The following is a 26,881-nucleotide window of genomic DNA, read 5'->3' on the forward strand; positions in this document are numbered from 1 at the left end:
CCATAGCTTGCAGTACCCACCACCTTAAGGGCTAGCTCATGATGATCTGGTAGTGATTCCACGACATTCATAAAACCCGCCCTTCCTACCCCACTACGGACTGCAAGCTGTCACCTGCATTGAGCTGCATTGAACTACATACTGCAGGCTCTGCAAAAGACTTAGGAGCAATGTCGTATAGACAACCATCACTGGATGCGGTCATCCAGAAACTGAGATGAGATGCTCAACCACAGCAAAAGGTACTGCAAGGCACGCGCAGAGGCTGTTGAAGGCATTGCGAGGAGCTAACAAACACTACCCGAAGCTGGTCTGCGCAGGCACAGAACCCATCTTTATGAATGTTGTGGAATCACTACCAGATCACCTCTTACAGGTAAGCAACCTGTTTTGAGGGGGAGTAAAGACTCTCAGTAACATATCTCCCACTGACATGCAGAGAGATACCACATTTTGCATGGACAATCCTGCCACTTAAATGAGTAGGCCGCTCAGCATTTGGAGGCCCCCCCAGACCTGCGGGGGACTGGACCTCCACCTGGAAGCCAGTCCAAAGGGCACCACTGTATAGCAATACTAAATTGCATGTGTTACGTTGTTTTAAATGTTTCAGGTTGTTTGGTAATGTAATTGTTTAGGCAATCTATTTATAATTTTACTTATAAAGACTGTTAGCACTGAATATGGTTTAAATACACACAATCCTTTTATACAGGCATTTAACAAGTACAAGAGGGAAGGATTTTGCCTCCAGAATGTTGACAAGGCACCTCTTGCAAAAAGAAGGAAGATGAAAAAGACGAGCACAAGCACAGAGACACGCAGCAGTTCCAGTGAAAGTTCTCACTCTTCCTCTTCTCATTCACATGGTAAAACTACCCCTACAACGACACTGCAGACAACAAACCCTACAGACAGCAATAATCCAGAGAGCATCTTCCAGTTTTCTGAATGAAAAATACAGAGACTGCCTCTGTTGAAGAATGCAGTTGTTAGAAACTTGTTGACATATGCACTCCTTTGAACACAGTGATGTTTGTTACTTGTTGACAACTTCCATATCAGGCACACATTTTTACAAACTTCTGTTTTTAATATTCTGTTTCAATCCTAGTGTACTGTAGTACATCCTAAAATACTGATGTGACTATATCTAGAATTGAAGATCAGAAACCAATTTGTATGTTGCTTGTAAGTAGCTTCAAATCCTTTATTTTAAGCTATTGATAACATAAAGGCTATGGTCCAGTGAGGTAACCCTGGACATGTAACAGAGGTTCCCCATTGCCAACTAAGGCAATGGAGAGAACCCCATATAACACATTTTACCAGCAATGGCAGCCCCGGGTGCATGCATGCCTCTTATTTATGGCTGATTTTCTTTGGCAATTCCTATACAATAGAAGGGTGACAAGATGAGGGTGATCTGTATTGAAACATATTCACCAGGATCAAAATATGTGCTATTTTCCTTCGGCAAGAAGCTTGCAAGTGAAAATCAAGCCACATCCAAAGATCCGCATGTGGAATGAATGCATAAGACATATGCAACCATTTAGCTAGTGCAAGGGCTTGGTCACTGGTATGCACAATTTACAGGATTTCTTTCTATCAGAGTTTGGTCATTTGGGCTTCTCTGGTTTGAGAGACTAATTGGGTTTTTAATAGCTCCATAAAATACTGAGGTATCTGTCAAAGGAGCGTGCTGTTTTCTGAAGCATTGCTACATAAATTTCTAAAGGTTTTCTGAACAACAACAGCAAAATCTTACATACTCATGCCTAATTTTTAAATATAAAAATTAGTTTCTTCTAAGTGAGAATTCGATATTTTATCATGTGGGTCCAAAATTTAAGTATGCTGTGATACATACTATATTTGACAGTTTGCTGTCCAGCTGTAGCAAAGTATTCAGAAGTTTTTACGTTACATAAAGCATCTGCATGATTTGGTACACCTATATCATCACTTTTGATGAGTAATTAAGCAATGCAATGAGTGCTTGAGATGCAATATGACCTGCTCTGTTAGATTCACTGGAATTTGAGCTTATAGCACCATTCCGCCTTGCAATATTAAGCTTTTGTTTTCTTGCTATTTCCATTCCTATAGGCAATACTCTTCGGATTTTGCCCTCTATCACTTCAGGGCACGTTTAACTTTAAAACATTTATGCACTGGTAAAACTAAAGGGATATTCTATCAAGCACTGTGCTTCACATCTATACACTGTGTTCTACTACAGTGAGACTTCCTGCTGTAGTTGTAATCTATTTGGAATAATGTGACTGATGCATTTTAAATAGTAACAAAATTGTGAAGCATAATGTGTCAATGTATGCAGAGCACTTTTACAGTGCATGTGCTCCAGTTTTGCAAGAAGTCATTAAATAGTCGACAGTGGGGTGATTTGTGCAAAGTTAAATTAATGCATAGATGTTTGCATGAATCCACCCAGTAGATTTCACAACACTTTGCTGCACTGTAGAATAAACTAAATCCAAAGCCTATGCAAAAATATACAAACTGTTCTATAAATGGCTTGTTTACATAGTTGAATCTGTTATCAGTGTTTGAGAAGTCAAATGCAGACCTTCTATACTAGATGCTGAAGGAACAAAATCCTTGAAACTTGGCATGTTTTTCTGTGTTGCTAAAATATAATTGATAGTATTTTCAACAGGAAAGTGATAGCAATGGATTCAAGATAGGTCTTTTTTTTTTTTTTTTTTTTTGGAGGGGAGGGGGGCTTGTTAAAATCCATGCAATCTTGCTTTTATTTAGAGACAAAAATATAATTCTAGACCTCATAGTTGCAGAAGTTGATCTTGCAAATGTACTGGCAGAAACTAGAAGGCTTGTAATCAGATACCAGATGTGGTGAGATCCTATATGTGTTTGCCCAGAAGTAAGCCCTGCTCGGTTCAATGAGGCTCATTACCTAGCAAGTGTGCATAGGATCACTGCCTTAGTTGCTTTGATCCCTGGGGTTGCTAAAGTAACAATAACTTCAGATCCTAATATGTTCTTTTTCCACATTTGGAGTAGTTAATTTCAAGATACATATAGCAAACTGTTAACACAGCCTGTCCACCCAATGTGCCTTTGGTTCCACACTGTGTTTAGGAACTTAACATTATCTCTGCAGTCTGTGAGTATGTGAAGATGTGGACAGGATAAATCTTTGGTTATTTACTTCTAAAATGGGCTGATCATGTTTTCATTGTGGTCCTGGTGCTGAACAAGTTGCCCACCTTTTGAGTCTGAAGGTTTCACAATTAGTGATGCAAATCCCTTAATTTACTACTTTGTAATGAGTGGTAGATTTTTATATTTTATAATCCTATGCTATAACAGCACAGATAACTTTAATGTAGTTTATAGTATGATACAAAACTTGCCAGCATTCAGTTCAGATTCGCTTTCTGAATCTTTCTTTGCTAATATGATCTATATAATGAAACATTCTCCCACTAATAAATAAATTGTCATGGTTATGCCTCTCAGCATCAATGAGTTGAGATGCAAACCTTTTAGTATTTCGTAAATTAGATATCTTGCTATACTTTTTCCATGTTGCATCTCATTCTGAAGTCTAAACAGAGTTATCTTATTTTTACATAAAATGTCTGGATCAGTACGTTAAACTACAATGCAGTATACTCTGCTTTAAATTTATATGTAGTTTAAACTAATTCTGTTCAAATATCTAGCCCTTTTAAGGGAAATCCAAATAAATGGCTTTTTATATTAGAATAGCTTCATTAATATTTGGTAGAATTTCATAAAATGCACATAGTAAAGTAATGATTTGTTAAGATTTCTCAGGAAAAGAGTTTGTTTCTATTTCCTTCTCTTGCACAGGCAGCTATCATGAAAACTCACAGAGTTATTTTTATACTACTGGGAAGCAGATTTTTTTTGTAAGTAGTTGCATAGTTTAACTTTTATTTTAGTGCTTTTATTTACAAACACTGTATTGATTTCAGAATTTTGAATGTGCACAATATATGATTTTGTCTATCACCTTTGATATAGGTGTGCTATATTGGCTAGAGAAACTGGTACACTGATACTGCTAGGAATTAACTAATACAGATGGAGTTGTATTGTCTTAAGTGCATTTATGGTAGTGCAACTTCTTTCTCACAATTAATCAATCACATTTATTAAAACAAAAGAAATCAAGCAAAATTTATTTCTTGCTGTTGACAAAGGAAGCAGTGTAAGAGACAGGCATTAGGCAGACGACATGTAGTTTATTTATGACACGATCTGGTTGTTTTACTGCTGCTGGCACCAAGAAAGGGGCAGCTGGAGATACAGTACTGGATATTGCCTCTTGCCCTTAGTACAACAATGCTGAAGGCAGAACTATTGATGGCTCCCTTATATGATGTTCTGTGGATTAGCTGAATATTGCAGACACTTGCTTGCCTGGATGCTTTTGCAACTCTTGCCAGTAACAGGATGCTGCTTCAATTCTGTTTGAACTGCCATAAGCTAAGCACCCTTATAGGATTGGGGTGTCAATTTTCAATGTGTATTTAACTCATAGAATTGTAGGGGCTAGAAATGACTTGAGGGTAATTTATTCCAGTTCTCTGTCAGAGCCAGAGTCCTTCCATCACCAAATATTTCTCATTGGATTACAGTGGAGCTGAGCAGAGATGGACCAAGAATTGTTACAGTAGTTACTTTTGTGCTGTGAACCTTTTCAGTTGTTGTTGTTCTTCTTCACCATTGATGCTCTTGGTCTTACTAACTGTTCCCTATCCTAAGCACAATTAATTGGATGCTAAGTTCAGAAGGAATTGAAATCAGTGGCTGGCATCCTGACTAAGGCAGCATGGATGCACCAGGAAGATGCATTCACGCTGCAGAGAGCTTCTGCACAGCTTCTGGCTCTTGGCATGCCTTCGCTGCCTTAGTCAGAATGTCAACCAGTGGGATTTACTTATACCAAGTATACTGCCTAATCTTAGGCAGTGCTTTCTGAGGTTTCCAGTAAAGGCATGGACGGTTCAAGACCCTTTATTGCCTAAGACGTGCGTGCACACACACACACACACCCGGCCACCATCTGTGGGCTGGTACTCAATGTTCTCAGGCCATGTTGCAGAAGCAATGGTGGTGACATGTGAATACTCTCAGACTGTTCCACCAAGACAGGCAGTGGTGACAGAGGTGTTCCTAGCTCAAGTTAGGCGAAGTAAAAAGGGACTCATCCTAATAGAAAAGGAAGGGAAAATAAGCAGCATGCCTCAGTGGGTTAAGGAAGTGCAGTGGCAGGGAGGTGGGGCAGTGTTTATTGCCCCCTTCATCACTCCTTGCGCCTGTGCCTGAAGCCTCATAGAAGGGCCACCCATGGGCAAAGGACTTTCCAAGACCTGCTACCAGTGTTCCCTCTAACTGGGATTCCCAGATATTGTTGACGACAACTCTCATAATCCCCAGCCAAAGGCCATTGTGGCTGCAGATGCTGGGAGTTGTAGCGAACAACATCTGGGAATCTCTCTTAGAGGGAACACTGCCTGCTAATGACTATCTTTTTAACTGAGCAATGGACGCTCACCTTCTAAAAAGGGTGAGTTTAGCTTGTGAGGTCATAAAAACTTACATAATTGTGTCAGCATTCACTAATAGAATGGTCAGTATGTTAGGCAGTAGAAGTACTAAATAGTATTAAAAACCTGTTCTGCAATTTCCTGAGAAATTTGGGAATATAGTTTTAGACATTCAGATTGACATACAGACGAATGTTGCACATGCCAAAAAACATTCTGAACACACATTGGAGGAGGGACATTTTTTGCTAATTTCCCCTTCCCTCTGCAGACTCATGTACCTTGGCAAAAATCACCCCCCACGGTTGCTCGTGAAAAACATTTTCAATGCGTGCAATGTTAGTCTGGATGTCAGCCATCATGTTCTATATATTTCACTAGTTAGGCCTTAACAGTTTCCAGATTATGTCATGTAACTTTTAAACAACATCATATTTCTTAGAATTTAATGTTTCGGAATTAAATATTCATGAACATCTCAAATATTACTACTTTAAAAAACCCTCAATCAGTAGTAAGGCCTGATGTTATATGCTACTGTGGGCTTATACAAAAGGTATGAATTGAAAGGTCTAGTGATATAATGGGCGGGATCCAAATTAAGTTAGTCATGACTAAGAACCTTTGAAACAGATTAGACAATTTAGTCATGACTAACTTGTCTTATTGGTTTTAATGGGGTTAATTGATTTTAACCCCTGCTAACTGGGCAAAGAGGCACCTTTTGAACGTAATGATTCTCTTTATTTAGCAGGGGGCGAGTAACTGGCCCTATCCATCCCCAGCACAGTACCTCCAGTGACTGTTGCTGGTGTTTGTCTTGCGTTAGGTTATAAGCCCTTTGGGGACAGGGATCCATGTTTGTTTGTTATTTCTCTATGTAAACTGCTTTGGAAACGTTTGTTGAAAAGCGTTATATAAATATTTGTTATTGTTGTTGACTTAGTCATTACTAACTTATTCTGGATCCTGCCCAATGTATGTTAAACATTCATTGATAGATTTAAGAAATGTAGGAAGACAGCAAATTAAGAAGCAGCTGGCTTTTAAAAAATCTAAGAAATCTTGGGTTTTTGTTCTTTGCTTATTTTATTTATTTAATTTCTTTTAATAACCACATATCTTTAGAATGACCCAATTATACATTTTATATCCTCTGTGCTGCCTTCCCCATGAGTGTTATTACATGTTTAAGAAATAGGAGGACTGAGTGGACCTTCCTGGATCTGGTCTGCTCTACCTATGTTAAGCAGGAAGAGCCAGTATAGCAAGTGTCTAGCTGCCCGCCTACCCTCTTTGGTTAAAGTTTTTTTTTGGGGGGGGGGCGAAGAAGATCAGTTGTTTGCTAGTTGATGGGCCCAAAATGGAATTTTTATAGTGGTCCCTGATAAGTCTTCTGATTCATCTTCTTCACAGTGGCTGACATCCTGACTAATGCAGTGTGGATGCATCAAGAACACATGTTCACATTGCAGAAAGCTTCTCTACTACTGCTGCACTTGCACATGCAGTGGCAGGGAGGGGAGTGAATTTTGACTATTTCCTCTGAGTGTGAAAGTGCCCTGAGCTACCTGGAAATATGTCCCTGACAGCTGCATAAATCCTCAGGGACATATTTTTGGGTGGCATAGAGCAGATCATCAAAAATTGCTGCATGTTAGTCTGCATGTTAGCCACCATGTTATATATATTTCACTAGTTAGGCCTTGACAGTTTCCAGATTATGTCATGTAACTTTTAAACAACACTAAGAATTAAATACTCATAAACATCTCAAATATAACTTCTTTTAAAAAACCTTAATCAGTAGTAAGGCCTGATGGTATATGCTACTGTGGTTGTATGAATTGAAAGGTCTAGCTTCTTCACTACTGCTGCACTCGCACATGCAGTGGCAGGGAGGGGAGTGAATTTTGACTATTTGTTCTGAGTCTGAAAGTGCTCTGAGCTACCTGGAAATATGTTCTTGAGGGCTGCATAACACTCAGGGATATATTTTTGGGTGGAATAGAGCAGATCATCAAAATTTGCTATACACCCAACGCTGCATACCGAGGAAAGCTCTCTGGAGTGTGCATGCATCTTCTTGGCACATCTAAACTGTGTTAGGATATTGGTCAGTGAGATCATTTATTTCTTATGGTGCTCTTTGTATATATTTCATTGTCACAACTTGATGCAACAGACAGGGACTTGAGGATAGTTAAAGTAAGGAACACCTGCAAACTTTTGGCTTTTTAAGCTAAGAGAATGGTATATATGGATAGGATTAAAAAGCCATGCCTATAGTTAGTTGGCTAAGGGGCTGCACAAATTCATTTACATCAGCCTCTGCCTCTCATTGGTCTCATCCCAATATACTACCCATCAACCAGGCTGGGTGCACCACTACCACTCTTAAGTCCCTGTGATCTATTGCTGAGTTCAGTAAACAGGTAATTTCTCCAATAAAGCTGTGGCATATGTTCATCCTAGTTTAGTGTGTCTATCTCCTGCTCCATTTCACTTTATTTAAGATACATGGCTGGTCCTCACAATCCATTCTAAGATAGAGAGACAGCCAACTGGGATTTGGGAGCTATGCGTGCTCCCAAAAATGGATCGTGTAGACAGTGGTAATGTTGGGCAGAAAACTGGAAAACTGTGTGCCAGAAGCCATCCTGGTCAGTTGGCACGGGTAGCTGACATTGATAATCTGACATTTGATGCAGGATAGAAGAGGTTGGCTGCCCACGCTGACCAACCAGGATTGCTTCTGGCACACAATCACTACTCAGTTCTCTGCCCAATATTACCGCTGCCCACACAAATAATTTTGGGGAAGGTGCATGGCTCCTACATCCCGGCTGACTGATCCTCCATCTTTCATTGGATAATGAGAACCAGCCCATAGTCTGTAGACTAAATGGAGTAATATATTGCATAGGCATCATAATATGCAGACTTGATAATGGAAAATATATTTCCTTTTAATAACATTAACTCTTTTGCATTTTTAAAAAATATGAACTTTATTTGGAAACTGAGAGGCAGTAAAAACACAATAGAATCCTTGTTCTGTCTTTTTCAGTCATTTAAATCTGCCTAATCTGTATGGTTTATAATTTACAATCATACTATATGACCTAATTCTGTCACTTTGGGTTCTCCTTGTACTTTCAGGGTATTAGAGTGTCTTGAGGAAGAAACTCTTTATTTTTGTCTTGTTCTGTACCAAGAAGATATATTGAACATGCCAAATAAATAATTAAAATATTTTAGACTAGATGCCTTTGCTTTGAATATTGAAAGTATAGTGAATAATTACTCCAAACTAAACTTTCAGTTAATTAAATTTAGTTTTCAGCAGGGTTAACAAGAGCACTGCATTCTGAGTTGTGCTAATTACATTGGCAACAAAAAGAGTTTTGTGTACAATGCAATGAAGCAAATCAGAGGTATTATATTATATTAACCAACCAAATTTGTTTTATTCATTTAATATAGGAAAACGAAAACCTCAAATTAACAGAAAGGTACAGGAAACTCAAAGACATATGACTTCAGAAGCCAGTAGACAGATTATTGTAAAGAAGCAATGCTTTTCTCTATCAAAACTTACTATTTTCTTCAGACATAAAACCCATCTGTTTGAATAATTGCTTTTAATGAAAAGAACATAGCACAATACTTGTTACATTGTGGACCTTTCCAGGTGATTGTTTAGCTTAGCACTAAACAAAATGATACCCCATCCCCAGATTAAAGGTCCTGCATGCAGGGAAGAGAGAGCTGTCTTGCTGCAGGAGAAATGGCACTGTGAGGGATAGATGTGCTTCTGTAGTGATTTTTGTATGTTTTGTCTTGTACTGTACACAGCTGGTGAAGGCTGTGGGGATTGGGGGCTGCCTAGCCCCCAAATGTCCCAGGATGCCGCGCGCAAGCATGCAGGGTATTCTGGAGAGACCCTTGGGGCTGGGAGGCTGGCTGACTCCCAGTCGGGGGTCTACTCATGTGTCGTCATGGGCAGCGGCGGCACACGAGCAAAAAATGAGGTTAACGGAGCACTCGCTCCATTAACCTTGTTTAAGGGGAGGGTCAATTAGGCGGGCTAGCCGCCTTGGAACCAACGGGCTTGCCCACGAGCCCGGTGGTTCCCACGATCACCAAAAAGTGGGCTAGGCTTCATCGTTGTGGCGAGAAATGGACAGTTGCGGCTCTGTGTGTGTGTGAACTGTGTAATATTTGTTGGTGATTGCTGTGATGAGCTCCATGTCTGGCCTTGAGGCTAACTTGTGCTTCAATCACTGCTCTGCAATCTGCATTGCAAGGTGTACTCAGTCAAAAAAGGTGGCTAAAGTTGCTCTAGTTGAGTTAATGGCTATGCTTGCTGCTAAGTAAGGGTGCTGCTGTGGCAGCTGTTACAATTCTAGGAAGTAATTTAAGGAGTCATAATTTTGACCGTGACTTGTGTGAGAGAACAACTTTTGCCAATGATGTTACTGCAGCGCAGGCACAGTGGCTGGCAGTGGATTCTGGGTCAGTGATTCTTTTTTGACCATTTTTGGACTGTATTTGAAATGTGTGCTCTGTGTTGGGAGGGGCAGATTTGCTTTTACTATGTGCTTCTACAGTGTTTTTCAAGGCAGGACTGCAAATTGCAATGCAAAATTTGTGTGCATGCACTGTGTGAATGTAGCTTGTTCTGGCCATCACGAGCAATGGGGAAACTTGAAACACTCCATTATTCCCCATGGCTAGCTCCTAGGGACACCAAAGTAGGTTGGGTGGTAGAGCATGATGGGTACTACCTACCACCCAATCCACCAAAAAAAAAGGACAAGTGGGCAATTCTAAGCAAATGCTTAACCTTTCTCCAAAACCTCCATAGGACCGTATAGGGATTTGGGGGAAAGGTTAAAAAATTGTTTAAAATTGTTCACTTGTCCATTCTTTTTGTGGGTTAGGTGGTAGGTAGCACCCATCATGCCCTACCACCCATCTCACTTTGGTGTCCCTATGAGCTACCCATGGGGAACAGTGGGATGTTTCGAGTTTCCCTATTGTTGCCTATGGCCGGAACACTCAAAATGTTTCAAGCTGTTTCGTCAAACAGCTGGCTCGAAACAGAATGCTTGAAACAGAGCGCAAAATCCATTTCGTACACATCCCTAGTGTACTGTACTGTTGCAGTACAGTGGAAAGTGGAAATGCTCATTAGATGATTGATCACATTTTTCCAGCACCAGAATTTTTCACTGAGAGTTCTGGGGAAAACATGATATGCCCATAAACAAAGTGGCACCTTAGGAGATGAAGGCTTTCACCTTTTTCATATTTCCCAGGGAATAAGCCCCACTGACCTCAGTGAGACTTACTTCTGAAAAAACTGTATAGGATTACACTAGAAGTCCGTACCTGTGCAACTAAAGCATAACAGCTGTGCAAAAAAGCTTAGAGACCCCTTGGGTTGGATCCAGAGCACTGCATATGGTGCTTTTCTTCTGGAAATAGGGATTTCCCGCTCCATGCTGCACCCCCCAGCACTCCCTGAAAATTTTATCCAGAGGGTCAGCAGATCCTCAGGAATACTACAGTATATGGCAAATGAGACTGCCAATGGAAGGGGGAATTGGCAGAAATCTTGGGGGGTGGGGGGTGCTTGAGCAAGTGGAAATGCTTTGCTCGTACAAACCCTCTTTAGGATCTAACCCCCTTTGTCCTAGAGTTTAACTTAAAATGGGATTTTTGGATTAATTTTAAGTAGCCAATTGAAAGCTTTTGATTAATTAGGAATAAGCAAGTGACTAAGCGCTTTATTAAGAGATGTTTTAAGCTGCTGATCATCTTCCAGAATAGAGTTTGTTAAATCCTATGCCTTTTCAATCCTTCATCGAGGATTTTATATTCTATCAGTGAACTTCACATACACATGTTGCTGCTGCATTGTCATTGTCAGTACCTCAGGGTTCTGCTTATTGTGCATTTGGATTCCAGTTCCAATAGCCCTTTAATGTCTGACTTTAAAAGAAGAGTATAAGTAACCACTCTTATCCAGCAATGAAAATCTGTATATGGAAACAGCTTTTGTGCAAAGCCAGTACAGATACACTTCCATATCATGATACTCATCCTGGACCTACCATATTTTTGATGTGGATGAGGATATGCAAATCCATCCAGAGGCCACTAGCTGTTGCATGTGGATTGGTGCCACATCTAGATTTCTAATGTGAACAAGGAGAATAAATGCCACTGAGACTTCTTTAAGGTCCCCCCTCCCCCCCGCAAAAAAAGGAGGTGCTGCAAGGTTTCTCCTTTGTAGAAGCATTTTTAGATTCCTTGTTCCTTGGGCCATTGATTTAATGTGTTACATACTGAGAGAGACACATTTAGTCTTCTAGTACGGATGTTTTCACTGATTTATTGTCAGTCTCATTTCATGTCTCCCTTTTCTTCAGAAAATCAGCTTTGTCTTGTAAGGCTACCCTACAGAGTAGCTCTAGAGTTCAGTACTATCCCAACATTCCACTGAGCATGTGCTACAGTCTGCCTGCATGAATTGTGTAGCAGGTCAGAATTAGTGTTTCATATTTGTGAATGCTTTGGTTTTATGTAAAGATTATATATTTAGTAAATCAGAGTGATAATAATTATGTGAAAAGAATGGACTAGTAAGAGAGAGAACTAGTCTTTTAGGACAATTTATTTTTAAATATTGCACAAAAAATTGTCATTTCTAAACATACTATTTTAAAAGTATAAAATTTCCGTAAAAGGACACAATTTGTTGGGTAACCTTTAAAATTATGTGTGTGTGTGTGTGTGTGTGTGTGTGTGTGTGTGTGTGTGTCGTCCCGCCCCCCAATCTTTTGAGAAGGGATATTTTACAAGTCACTTTTTCTTTAACAAGTTCCTGCTAAAAACACTTGGCATTATTAGTCTTCTGTTCCTGAGAAGACTTGGCTTATAAACTCTGTGATAATGCTAATTGCCACAGTATTAGCCAGAGGCACTCCAAATATGCTTTGCTAATGAAGGCTTTTTGTTTCTAAATTTCTAGAGTATTATTTTGTATATTTATATCTATGCATAATATATAGTTGGAATCCAGAAGACATTCCCTACTGTATTATGGTAAATATAATGAAGCATTTCATTATATTATATAGGACAAACAATGAGTCTGAGTTATAATATGATGATACATGGAGTATTTTAGCTCCTGTTCTGTGTGTGGTGGAGTTGACTCTAAAATGAGTTTACCATACCAATCCTAATCCCCATTATGTGGAAATCAGTGGAAGTTGTTTCCACACCCTGATCCAATGGCAGCATTGTTCCTCTTTCATAGCAGATTGAGTTGGTGATAGGGATCTGAGTGAAACCTTCCACTATGCTAAATGAGGGGGAAGGGACAGACACTTAAAGGCTGTACCCTAGTGGCAACAGCCTGCTATAAGGAGGCAGCAGAGAGGTAGTTTGCATTTGGACTAAGCCAGGAGCCTTGTCCCCCTTCCTCCACAGACACATACAAACACACACACATACCCCTGATGGGTGATCAGTGTGCACATGTCGTTTGTGCATATACATCTTGGGCCTAGGAATGCAGCCATATGTCCCCATTCAATGAACTGCAGTACAGACATGGATCAGGGCCTGTCGGGCTATTTTTCTATAAGCAGGTCTCCCTACTCCAAGTATAAAAGCAACTTGATCATTAGACATGAGGAAACAGTTGAACTGAGTTTAGGATCAGGGTGTAGATCTAATTTCCCCCTTTGCTATTGGCTTCCCCAGTCGATCTGCTGTACTTATGTAATTTTACTACTGTTCTGTTCTGTTTATGACTAGAACAGTGGGGCATGTGGAAGATCTGATAATATAGCAAGTACATTCCACTTGCCTTCTACAGGAATAGATGTGTGTTTAATAGTGTGTTAAACTTGAAATGAACTACTAATATCTCTAGCTGCTGTGCAAAGAACTAATAAATGCAAATATATCTTGGAAACAGAGTGGGGCATGAAATAGCACACTGTGCATCTAAAGTACTGAGAAGGCTGGAATCTGTTGACAATTGCATTGCGAGGAACAACCTTTTGCTTTGCTCAAGGAAATAACTACTTTAAAACATTTTACTGTAGATCAAATAAGTAAGGTCTTTGTCATCTTTGCAATGAACTTACTTGTTTAGTACACATTTTACTGATATTTTTAATGTGTATTTCCTTTGTATGTTATTTCTGTCTGAGAATAACTTCTTATAAATATATAACAATTCTGGAAATGCAGTAAAAGCCTATCTATCCATAAAATACTCTCTTTTTTTAATATGCAAACTTTATACCATGACATATTTTTAATTATAATTATTAATTTACTGGTTCTTACTGGGTATGTAAAGGGTCCCCGTCCCCCCCCCGCAGATCTAATATATACAATAAAGGCTTTTATTCAGTTCTTTCCGGAGTGTAATATTTATATGGTTTATATGCAAACAATTAACAATAGTTTAAAAAAAAGTTGGAATTGTTTCATTCTAGCTGGGCTAGAATCTAAGTGTTAACTTATTGTATAATGTGGAACATAGGCTCCTTTGGGATTATTTTGATGAAAGAAAAATGTCTGTGTATCCCCGCCGCCCTTAGTTGTATATAGATTAAGCTGCATTAATTTTTCTTGGATGCTTTATTATTGTTACAGTTGACACTGCCATTCACCAATTCTTAAATATATAAATTAAGGGATTTTTATTTACTTAGAATTGTCAACCATTGAAAGGTATTTGTGTTACAGTTATCAAAGATGCATGCTTTTTACAATTAATTTGCTCTCTCTTTACTAGGCAAGTCCTGAATGAGTTGTATCAACTTCAGAAGGAAAGTTGAGACTTCAGTTGTGTCAAAAAAAAAGTATAGTATCTTAAGTCTTGGGGTTTGCTGAAATGTTTTGTGTGTGGATTTAAATTTTAAAAGCAGTAAGGGCTTACATTTTCAAAATCATGTATATGTTCAATTATATTTGTTCTATCCTCAAAAAATAAAACTTGTCTATGTACGAAAGTGCTAAATGTGTCATTCATTTCATATTTCATATCAACACATTATTGCTCTTTATAGTGTACATTTTGCAAAATGCTGGTGTTTTTTATTGTCCTGAGGACAAAACTATATGATCTTTGAGGTGATCCATGTTCCTTCACAAAATGGGTTCTGCACCTGCACAGTAACACCCGTGGAAGACTTCCAAAGTTTCATGAAGCGCTCTTTGCCGAATTGCACTTTTGGTGCAACCATTATTTTTACAGGAGACTGCCTTCTTCTCAGTTCCTTCTTAACTACCACACCGCTCGCTCTGTTTGATACTTAGTTCCTGTGAGAATGTTGGGACATGGCGGACATGAGGTGGGAGAAAGCAGAGGAACCTACCAGGATATTGGGAAAAGCCCAGCCATTACCCCGTGCACCTGTCCGCCATCCTGATTGGATAATGGCGGCAGTGTTGCCATAGTTGGTTTGAGCCAGGAGTGGCTAAGTTAGGGAGCAGTGTTCCCTCTAACAGGGATTCCCAGATGTTGACTACAACTCCCAGAATTCCCAGCTGCAATGGCTTTTGCTTGGGAGTTGTAGTTAACAACATCTGGGAATCCCTGTTAGAGGGAATAATCTCAAGGAGGAACAACCTATTCCCTGAATGGGGGCAAAGTCTTGTGAGATTTTGGGGGATTCATGCAATACCTCAGTACAAGATTTCATTCTGGCCCGAAATCCCACAAGAATTACCATGCTAAGAACATAAGAACAGCCCTCCTGGATCAGGCCCAAGGCCCATCCAGTCCAGCATCCTGTTTCACAGTAGCCCATTAGATGCCTCTGAGAAGCCCACAGGCAAGAGGGGTGGGCATGCCCACTCTTGTTGTCGCTCATCTGCAACTGGTATTTAGAGGCATCTTGGCCCTGAGGTTGGAGACTGCCTATAGCCACCAGACTACTAGCCACTGATAGACCTGTCTTCCGCTAATTTGTCCAAGCCCCTTTTAAAGCCATCCAAGCTAGTGGCCATCACCACATCCCATGGCAGAGAATTACATAGAAGTGCTGTGTGAAAAAGTACTTCTTTTTGTCAATCCTAAAATTCCAGCCTTCAGTTTCATGGGATGACTCCTGGTTCTAGTGTTGTGAGAGAGGGAGAAAAATTTATCTCTGCCAACCCTATCTACTCTATGCATAATTTTATACTTCTTGATCATGTCTCCCCATAGTCACCTCTTTCCATACTAAAAAGCCGCAGATGCTGTGGCCTTCCCTCATAAGGAAGGTGCTCCAGTCCCCTGATCATCTTGGTTGTGCTCTTCTGTACCTTTTACAGTTCTACAATGTCCTCCTTAAGATACGGTGACCAGAACTGCATGCAGTACTCTAAATGTGGCCACCATAGATTTGTATAAGGGCATTATAATCAATGAGCTGTTCACCATGACCCCAAGATCTCTCTCCTGGTCAGTTACTGACAGCTCAGAGCCTGTCAGTGTATATATATGTGAAGTTGGGGCTTTTTGCCCCAATATGCATCACTTTACACTTGCTTACACTGAACCTCATCTGCCATTTTGTTGCTCACTCCCCCAGTTTGGAGAGATCCTTTTGGAGTTCCTCACAATCTGTTTTGGATTTCAGTATTTTAAATAGTTTAGTGTCATCTGCAAATTTAGCCACTTAGCTGCTTACCCCAACTACAAGATAATTTACGAACAAGTTAAAAAGCACTGATCCTAGTACAGATCCTTGGGGTACCCCATTTCTTACTTCCCTCTATTTATTCCTACCCTCTGTTTTCTGTCCTTCAACCAACCATTTACCAGTCCACCCATGAACCTGCCCCCTTACCCCTTAACTGCTAGGTTTACTCAAGAGCTTTTGGTGTGGGACTTTGTCAAAAGCTTTTTGGAAGTTCAGGTATACTATGTCAACCAGATCATCTTTATCCACATGTCTGGATCTATAGAAAGGTTGACTGACCAATGATGAGGGGCCAGTAACCATGGAGGGCCTGTGCTGGCAAGTGCCCAGTGACTCAGTCTGAGAAAAGGAAACACTACTGGGGGTTGTGTGACTATAACTAACCCCCTTTTTGGTGGTGTTAACGAAACATCTGAGGCCTGTCTAGAAGAGGCTTGAGTCTCCTTTGTTCTTGTAGCCTGGGTGCCTGACAGATAAAAAAAGGTTACCTAGTTTATTCTGGCTTTGACCCACAAACTGTTTCTCAGTTTATTCTTTGGATCTTGTTTTCAGTTTGATCTTTATTGGTGAAATTACTGGTTTTCTGACAAAGGACTGTTTCTGGTTTCTCTTTCATATTGCATATTGGCTACTGTTCTAATGGACTCTCAAAAAGTTCAAGAAGTGTGCCTCTTATAGGGGAACGCTACCCTCCTCTGATAGGCACAAGTGTTTGATCTGCAGGGTAAAAATCACAACATGTGGCCCTGCAGAATCTGTTTGAAAAAGCCAAAGCAAACACAGAAAAGCAGGGAGCTCTGCCTAAGGGCGGCATTGTACGGAACCACGTTGAGACCCCCAACTCCAAGATGCCAAGATCGCTGCCTCCATCAACTTTGATGGCATGGATGTTAACCAAATGTCAACCCTCAGCATCAAGGGCAAGATCAGAGGACTCCCAGAGTTTAGTAACTCAGGCATTTCTGCCTGAAATGCCCAAAGAGAGTCTCTGATCAAAGAGGCTCAACTTTAAAGAGCTGCAAAGCAGAAAAGGACCTAAAATTAGTTCAACCAAGTATGCAAATAAACCAAAAAAGAACCCACCACAATATAATGGCATGAAAGTTTATGATTTAAAAGTATGCATGGGTCTTAAAAAGCTATAGAGCTTATAGGTGGTAGGAGTATATGACATCTCTGAACATCAAGAAGAACATCAAATAAAAAACATGATTTGTTTTTGATTTGGATATTTACTATGTAAAAATCAAGTTCTTGATTTGTATATTTACTATCTATTATAGATATACTGTCTACACTCATGTTTTAACCTATATTCTTTATTAAATGCTTTCTTTATATTAATTATTTACTTCTCAAGTATCTCTTAGGAGACATGCTTGACTTAGGTTGATGTCCTTACAACGTGATATGAAAGACAAAATAGAAAATTATCATTTTGGGAGAGGGTCTCTTCAGCATACTAACTGACAAGACCATGGCAAAGATGAAAAAAATCACGCTACATGGCAAGAACCTTCACTTCCAACCTTCAGTAACAATCCTATTACAAAAGTACAAAACTTATGGCAGACAAAGATACCACTACAAACAAACTGACAGGAGAGATTACAAAAAATCTTTCAAATAAAACATGAAAAAAAAACATAAAACCAAAGACAGCAATAAAGGGAGAAATTGCAAGATCAATGAAAGCAGACTATGACACTTTAATTCAGGAAATATATCAAGTACTCTCCCTTTTCCCCATCCAACTCACACCGTTTTCCCATGCTTGGTGTCTCATAACATTGGATGCCTGGGTGTTGAGGATTATAACGACAGGTTACGCCATTGAATTTACCCACCTCCCTGTTTCTTCAGAGATAAAGTACACCCACTCAACTCCTACCTTAACAGTTCATTCTTTACTGGGGGGAAATGGCGATAGAACCAGTTCCTCAAAGGACCGGGAGAGGGGTTTCTACTTGAGCTATTTCCAGATTCCTAAACAGGATGGAGGCCTCCATCCCGTTATGGACTTACGGCAATTAAACAAATATGTTGAGACTGTGGAAATTCAGGATGATATCTTACAAGGCATCCTTCCCCTACTAGGAAGGGAAGAATGGCTTATGTCCCTAGACCTTTTTCCTACATTTCCCCAAGTAAGAATAAGGGCAAGACACAGAAAATATCTGAGATTCACTCTGGGTTCAAGCGCCTTCCAATACATGGTTCTACCATTCAGGGTTTCAACAGTGCCTTGTGACTTTTACAAAGTGTGTAAGTGCATTAATAGTGCACCTGAGGACACAGGCATATAAATATTTCCTTTACTTAATGACTTGTTAGTGACTTCAGAATGCAAGGGCTCCCTGGTCTCTCATATTCAGTACATCCTAGACAACCTAGTAAAACTAGGAATCAAAGTGAACAGGGGAAAATCAATCCTAGAACCGCAAAGGTGAATTCAGTTCATAGGAGCAATTTTGGTCTCAGAGACAAAGAGAGCATGTCTCCTGGAACACCGGAGGCAGTTGATCATAGGAACATAGGAAGCTGCCATATACTGAGTCAGACCATTGGTCTATCTAGCTCAGTATTGTCTTCACAGACTGGCAGCGGCTTCTCCAAGGTTGCAGGCAGGAATCTCTCTCAGCCCTATCTTAGAGAAGACAGGGAAGGAACTTGGAAACTTCTGCTCTTCCCAGAGCAGCTCCATCCCCTGAGGAGAATATCTTGCAATGCTCACACTTCTAGTCTCCCATTCATAGGCAACCAGGGTAGACCCTGCTTAGCTAAAGGAACAAGTCATGCTTGCTACCACAAGACCAGCTCTCCTCTTGTACTGATCTCCACATTCACACTCATCCTAAAACAAAAAGTGCACGCTGTCCAAAGACTGTTGGGTTTGATGGCTTCTTGCACACCCACCATCATCTACGCAAGGCTCATGATGCACCAACTCCAGAGCTGGTTTCTATCAGTATTCAGACCTAATTTAGACAAGCATAACATGTTGCTGGCTATTCCACCACCTGTGATACAGTCCCTCCAGTTGTGGACCAGAATAGACACTATCTGTGGGTGTGCCCTTTGAGCTGCCAACCCTATCATTCACAGTGACAAGGGATACCTCCCTAAAAGTATGGGGAACCCACTGTGTTGGATTTCATGCCCAGGGCAAATGAACACTGCAGCAACAATCCCTACATATAAATTATCTGGAATTACTAGTAGTATTACGCACCCTGAAAATCCTTTCTACCCTTGGTAAAGAATAATGTAGTGCAGATTCTGCTGGACAACACCACAGTGATTGCTTACCTCAATTGCCAAGGGAGAACAGTCTCTCAGTCTCTCTGCAATAGAACACTGCTGTTGTGGGAGTGAAGCATACACCATTGAGTGAAAATGGGTGTCCAGAAATGACTTAGTCATTGTATTTGTATTTCTGGCCACCATTTTGCATAGAGCCATTTTGTGGCTCTTAAAAAAAATTCCAAGAATTTTTGCAAAAGTTCACATTTGTGTGTTTTGGGGGGCCTTGCTGAAGGCCTGGAGAGACAGATACTATGCTCTATTTCATTTATTTCTGCTTTTTGGGGCCCTTTTTTAAAGCTTAAGGAAACCAACCTCTGGATTCTCATAGGGGTAAGGTTTAGTTACTCATGGTTTCTGTATTCACACCTATTAGTGAGAACGGAACCCCTGAGAATAACAAGGGCCACCCGTACTTAACTTTTATATCACTTTCTATGTTTCCCCTGCAGCATCTATTTTCAGCTGCTTTCCCCTGTACTGGCATTCTGGAGTTGTGTTCCCTATGATGTGGTGATGGTCGCGGTGGGGTGGGAGGCATAGACCAAATTGACACGCAGGATAAGTGGTCACCAGTCAAATTCTGTTTTTCTGCTTCAAATTGCACTTCCCCCGTTTGGCAGATATCCAGATTCTGAGGTGTTTTGACTGAATCCATATTTCTTAGGGTCCTGTTACTGCCTCCCCCATATTACTTTAGTTTATATGGAAGCTGATTGAGGCAATCCTTTACACATTCCAGAATAAGTGGAGAATATATCCAGAATAACCAGAAGGAAAATGGCATCTAGCACAGAGTTCTATCATGAAAGAAAAGCAGGATTAAAAATATAATAAAGAGCAGTGCTTCTCAAAAGATTGTGCAAGTGCTAGTGGAAGAGTTTAGAGAGGGTGACTGTAGCACTTTTTGTACTGCTTGCATAAGAGCTTGAGCAAGAAGAACATTATCTTGGATTTACGTTTATGATTCTCTTGCAACACTTCAATGTAATATTTAAAATGGCCCTTCTGTTAACAGAAGGCACCTTCTGCATGAGGAATGGAACTTTTGGATCCAGCCAAAAGTACATAACATATCTTATGGAACATTAAAAAAGGCTAATTTCTTGTTTTCCAATCTGAAATCAGTTGTATAAAAACCACATTTTGATGCAGGTAGACTAATCAAACCTAAACCCAGAATTGAGTGAGAGCTTTTTTCAGTGAACCAAAACAGAACCTGAACCTGAACCTAAGATCTCAAGGCTGACTTGAATCTGAATCAAGCCCTTCAACAAAAGCAATAGTCACAAAAGTAGTGTTGAAAAAATCATGCAAGAGAGCAGGATCACAACAGGAAGGAGTGCAAAAGCCTCTGGGAGCATGTGGACCGTCACTGAAATTGGGCAACTTATTGCTGTCTGGAAGGCAGAGCAGGATTATGACAGGCTGAGACCCTAAGCTATGTCAAGCTTAAAAGGCCCCATCGCATTACCAAAAAAATAATTATGTTAACAAAAAGGATAACAAAAATAGAAACAATAAAGCTTTATCTTTACGTTCATTATATACAATACTTGGCAAAGATCGATACTGATCTCAAGATCATGGGATCCCAGAATCAAACTGATCCTGGATCAGATCCAGGTCAGATTTGCAAACATCTGATCCTGGTCTAATGAAATTTCAGTATTTCATTTCTGCAAAGATTTATAAACTCAATAAGAAAAAATAAATATGTAACCATAAAAGTATACTTCTATCTTATAAGAACAATAATGAGGCTATTTTCACGGTGGAGGAAAACCAGGCTAAAGAAGCCCAGCCCGGTTTTTCTCCATCGTGAGAACCAGTGTGCGAGCCTGGTGGTTCTCTGGCAGAGAGGCCGCAAAAGTAGGCCTTCCCTTAGCCCAGGTTAGCGGAGCGAGCGCTCTGCTAACCCCAGTTTTCTGATCGTGTGCCGCCATGGTGCGGCTCCGTACCATGGCGACACATCAGGAGACCCCCACCAGGAGGCTGCAAGCAGCTTCCCAGGTTCGGCGGTCTCTCCAGGATGCCCTGCACACTTGTGCGGGGCATCCTGGAACTTCTGAGGGTTGTGCGGCCCCTGATCCCCACCGCCCCTGTGTTCTCCATGACAGAGCCAGCAGTCATGAGGGCAGCCAATTTGGCCACCCAACTACGAGTGGCTGCTCATCTGCGGAGAGAGCGGGCTAAGCCTGCTCGCCCCGCAGAACTCCCTCCAGCGCTTCACACTGATCGTGTGAAGCGCATCAATGCCTGTTTGAGGAAAAATTTCTTTTCTCCTTTATTTTTCAGCCAGTTTATGTGAAACGTGAAAGTTAGTCATTTTCTGTATCCAGAGCCCTCTCATAATGTTAACCGCCCAGAGACGAAAGTTTGGGCAGTATATAAGTTTGATGAATGAATGAATAAATAAATAAATAACGTGAGGCCCTAAGCTTGCTTAGCTTATGCCTAAATCTGGCACTTCTGGAAGGACTCTAGTATGGAGACCATTAGCTTATATTAAGGTCTACAAGAAAATAGCACTCTTTTCTTCTTCCTCTGGCCATTTCAGTGCTCACAAGTATAGCTGAGCAACAACATGGGGACTGCCTTAATTCCAAAGCAAAATGAGGCTGCTCTGTGTGAGGAACCATTCAGTTACCAATCTTCCAGTTTCACTATGCCATTGCAAACCCGGCATGATGGAAATCTGAATCTAAACAGAAAGTTACCATGTAGCTGTTTGATTATAATAAATAAATAAATAAATAAATAAATAAATAAAGCTTGCTGTCCTAATGTGTATAGCATCTCTGGTTTCATAAGTGCCTAACTCTTAAAAGTTAAAAACTGCCTCTCTTTTAGGTTCCATCATGACCTGCTTAAGGTTTGTGTAGACAGGTAAGTAAAAAAACATGGGCCAACATGTGGTGCAGTGAAATACAGGTGGTTCTGATCCGCCCCCACCGCTTCATGCACCTAAAAATACCTGCATGCTTACACAAATACTTAAGCTGGTGCAGTTGCACATTCACTATGATACTTACATCGGAAATAATGTAAGCAACACCACAAAAGTTGGATGCAAGCAAGACAGAGGTACTTACAGTGGTGGTGGTGGGGGGGGGGTTGCAACTCAGGAGATGGGTTAGAGCTGCCAGTTCTGGAACGGGTCACATTCCCTCAGAAGGAACAGGTATGTAGTCTGGAAGTACTTCTGACCCAGGCCTCTCTCTGATTTCTGGAGCAGCAGCCAGGGCTGCTTTTTATCAGCATAGGCTAATACACCAGCTATGGCCATTTTTGGAGGAGAATTGGTACAATTGCCAGTTACCCCCAGATTTGACTCTATGTGGGGGCTGCCTTTATACATAGTTTGGAAACTTCAGTTGGTACAATAAACAGCAGCCAGGTTGATCTCTGGGGCAATCTGAAGAAACCATATTACTCCGATTTTAAAAGCATTACACTGGCTACCAAGCCAAACTGGATTCCACCGTTACTGAAGAGTCTGCTGTGGAGGTATCCAGCAACTCCTCTTATAGGATTAGATTGGATCACTTTCAGGTTGTGACACCTGAGGATGTGGATGTGGACAAACTGCTCTGAGGGTGTGGACAAATATTCCTGAACACCCAACAACCTGTTCCCTTGCCCAGCTTGTCTTATTTAATCTGGTAGCTGTACTATCAGAGAGGGTCTGGTAAATATAAATGCTTCTTTGTCTTGAGGCTATTATTAGACCTTATTTGAAGCAACCTGCACTGGATTCCTCAGTGTTAGCTAATTTCAGACCTGTTTCCAATCTTCCATGGTTGGGCAAGGTGACTGAGCGGGTGATGGCCTCTCAGCTCCAGGCAGTTTGGGATGATACAGATTATCCAGATCTGCTCAACGTAGGCCCCCCCAGATGTTTTTGGATGACAACTCCCATAATCCCCAGCCACAGTGGCCAATAGCCAGGGATTATGGGAGTTGTCAGCCAACATCTGCAGGAGGACCAAAGTTGAGCAGCTCTGAAGACCCATTTTAAACTGGCTTTTGAGAGGGTTATGGGTTGAAACTAGGAGTGTGCATGGTTTTGGTCCGGCATAATAGAACAGACCGCCGGACCGGTCCAGAGGTCCGGCTGGGAGGGGGACTGTGACTTTAAGCTGGGGGGTGGTACTTACCCCCCCCCCCCACCGCCGCCGCTCTTCCTCCTCCGGTGCTGGTCCTTGGAAAAATTTTCTTGGGGCAGCAGAGCTCCTCTCTGCCGCCCCTGCCCCCGTCGTTGTTCGTCAAGCCTTAACAGAGATGAGCGCTAGTGGCGCACATGTGCCCTGCGCGGCGCGCACGCTCGTCTCTGTTAAGGCTTGATTAACAACGACGGGGGCAGGGGCGGCAGAGAGGAGCTCTGCTGCCCCAAGATTTTTCCAAGGACCAGCGCCGGAGGTGGAAGAGCGGCGGGGGGGGAGTGCTACCATCACCACCCCGCTTAAAGTCACAGTCCCCCCCTGCCGGACCGGGGGGGGGACTCCGAGCCATGCACACCCCTAGTTGAAACTACCTTGGTCAGCCTGATGGATGGTCTCCAACTAGGTATTGGAGTCATGCACACAACCAAATGAGTGGATGGGACAGAGGGCGGGCAAGGAGGGAGGTTCCTGTCTCACCAGCAATTTAGCTCTCTTGGTTCTGCCACTCACATGACACATGATTGGTGCCACGGCAAGTGGCAGAGCAGGGAGCTGGAGGAGGAAGTTCTCTGGCATTCCTCCAGGAGAGAGCAGGAGGGAGGGATCCTCCCTCAACCAGGTACTCTTGCCACCCAGGTCTATGTGTGCAAAGGCTGCCTGCAGCCAGCACACACACACACACACAACCCCGACCCTGGAGTTAAGGGCACCCTCTTACCCCAGGGTCAAAACCTGGGGCAAGTTCCTGGGCTTGGGGCTGAGGCAGTACTGGGATCGGGCTCAATCCCAGCAGTGAACAAGGGCAGTCAAGCCCAGGATGGGCTGCCCAAGCCTGATAGATGGAGTGTGACTCTACTGATCCTTTTGGATCTCTCAGTGGTTTTCGACACTATTGACCATTATACCCCTCCGGGTTACCTGAAGGACAATGGTTTGCAGTCCTACTTCTCAGGTAGATTCCAGATGGTGTTACTTGGAGATGTTTGCTCTGCAAAAGCAGAACTAAATATGGAGTTCCACAAGTGTCCATACTGTCTCCAATGCTCTTTAACATCTACATGAGTCGCTGGGAGAGATAATCAGGAGGTTTGGTGCAGGGTGTTATCAATATGCGGACAACACCAATATCTACAGTATTTCTCCATATCAACTGCATCAGGAAATGGCATAATTTCCCTAAATGCCTCCCTGGAGGTGGTAATGGGCTGGATGAGGGATAACAACAGTGGCTGTTGCTGATGTCTATCTGATATGTCTTTTTAGATTGTGAGCCCTTTGGGGCAGGGAGCCATCTCATATATATTTATTTCTCTATGTAAACCGATCGGTTGAAAAACGGTATATAAATATTTATAGCCGTAGTGGTAGTAGTAGCACTTTCCTTCCCAAACTCTAGTTGATGAGGAATCAGACATTCCACCCCTCCCGCTTCTAAAATTCTGTTCCTGATTAACACCACCAACACCTCAGGGGCGTAACTATAACAGGGCAAGGGGAGACAGTTGTCTGGGGACCCACTGCCTTGGTGGGGGGGGAGCAGAGGCAAGTCACATGACTGACTCCCCCAGCTGCGCACCCGCCTGGGCTTCCTTCAGTTGTATTCATCCTCTGAAATTGATGTGAGTGTTAAGACCTGGAGCTACCAGAACAGCATGTCTTTCTCTAGTACCATTAAATGACTTGCATCGTCCACAATTTACAAAACCTTTTAAAGATTACGTTCTAGGCGATATATATATATACACACACACTTCAGTGCTGGGGGGGCCCATTTAAATCTTGTCCCTGGGCCCAATCCAACCATGCCCTGCACCACACCCCATTCCAAAGACGGCCCAAACCTAGTTCTCGCTACACAAATTGTTCCCCACCGCATAAAATGTGTCTAACTCCACATTACAACAAACCCTGCCCCACCTCGTAAGTTTTTAGGCCTCTGGGCTGCACTAGCCTCATGAGGAAGAGAAAGATTAGACGTGGCAGAAGAGACAACAAGCAGCCACCCCACTGCCCTCTTCCCCTTCGTCTCCGTCCTGATCCTCCGCTCCCTTCCTTCTATGAACCGCTCTCGCCCTTTCCTGCGCCCGCACAGCGTCCTCCTTTTCCCGCCCCCGCTTTGTTCCGCCGACTGCCGGCAGGTGGCGCTGCAGCCGGCGGCATACGCCGCTCCCTCCGGTTCCCGTTCCGGGCCGGGGCCGCAGCCGAGCTCGTTCCGCCACCGAAAGGGCGCCGGCTGCCGCTGCTTTCTGCAGCCCCTGCCGCCCGCACCCACCATCACCCGTCCGCTAATCGTGGGGTGCCCGTTGGGCCCCGCCCCGCCATGGCCACCAAGAAAGGGGGTTCGCGGCTGGAGAGCGAGATCGAGCGGTGCCGCTCCGAGTGCCAGTGGGAGAGGATCCCCGAGCTCGTCAAGCAGCTCTCGGCCAAGCTCATCGCTAACGGTGCGGCCCGCGGGGTGGGCAGGGAGGGGAGCCGGGGCGCGGGGAGGACCCTCCGCCAACGGCAGCGGCTGGGGCTGCAGGTGCAGCGGGGGCGGGAGGAAGTAAATACCGCTAAGCTTCGAGGCAGAAGAAATGGGAACCGGTGAGTCAGGCGAGGAGCTGAAGCCCGGAGTCTGTTCTTAAAGCCAGGGTTTAGCCTCTTTGTTGTTTACATGAGGCAAACCAGAGAGTGTCTTTGGGCATGTGCAGAATGCTTTCCTCCCTCGCTGTTGATTCCTAAGAATCGCCACCAGCGCCTGCAAATGTGGAGTGAGAGCTGAGGCGGCGTGATACTCCACTGGCCAGTGTTTCCCACAAATGAAGTCCTGAGGGCAGAGGCAGTGATTCGGTTTAATTTGAAAGGGAACAGAGCTCTCTCTCTATTTTTTTATTTTATTTTGGTAATTGTTTCCTGTGAGCCATGTACACTGCCTTGCCATTGAAGTCAATGGACAGTGTGTGTGTGGTCATGTTGTGGAAGTGATATGGGGAAAGCAATCTGCACATGGTCAGTGACATTGTTTACTTCCATTTCATACATTCAAAGCCTGAGACCTGCTACTGAAAACAGTAGGTTCCATCGCTAAGCTCTAGAGAGCCTAGTCTCAAATTAAGCCCTGGAGAGCAGTGATGTGGTGGTT

At 42.4% G+C, this 26,881-nt stretch overlaps 2 protein-coding genes across 14 annotated transcripts in view; both read left to right on the forward strand.

The window, feature by feature from the left end:
• Positions 1–14,614, forward strand: part of RPS6KA5 (ribosomal protein S6 kinase A5) — a 131,378-nt gene extending 116,764 nt beyond the window's left edge. For 2 of the 11 annotated variants that reach the window (XM_053270555.1, XM_053270624.1), the window contains exons 17-20: positions 716–869; positions 3,865–3,923; positions 9,054–9,082; positions 12,008–14,614. In XM_053270555.1, the coding sequence (XP_053126530.1) occupies positions 716–869; positions 3,865–3,923; positions 9,054–9,082; positions 12,008–12,107 (342 nt within the window). In that variant the 3' untranslated portion in view covers positions 12,108–14,614. Of the gene's footprint in view, positions 1–715; positions 3,924–9,053; positions 9,083–12,007 lie in introns of all 11 variants that reach the window. The other 9 variants (XM_053270565.1, XR_008311213.1, XM_053270574.1 and 6 more) reach the window with 9 other exon arrangements.
• An 11,285-nt stretch (positions 14,615–25,899) lies between these two features.
• TTC7B (tetratricopeptide repeat domain 7B) overlaps positions 25,900–26,881 on the forward strand; it is a 174,228-nt gene continuing 173,246 nt past the window's right edge. For 2 of the 3 annotated variants that reach the window (XM_053270534.1, XM_053270516.1), the window contains exon 1: positions 25,900–26,201. Coding sequence is in view for 2 of the 3 variants with exons in the window: in XM_053270516.1 (XP_053126491.1) it covers positions 26,081–26,201 (121 nt within the window). In the remaining variant the exon portion in view is untranslated. Of the gene's footprint in view, positions 26,202–26,236; positions 26,344–26,881 lie in introns of those variants that run through there. The other variant, XM_053270524.1, reaches the window with a different exon arrangement.

This window comes from Hemicordylus capensis, chromosome 1 (assembly GCF_027244095.1).
Source record: "Hemicordylus capensis ecotype Gifberg chromosome 1, rHemCap1.1.pri, whole genome shotgun sequence".
Taxonomy (NCBI): Eukaryota; Metazoa; Chordata; class Lepidosauria; order Squamata; family Cordylidae; genus Hemicordylus; species Hemicordylus capensis.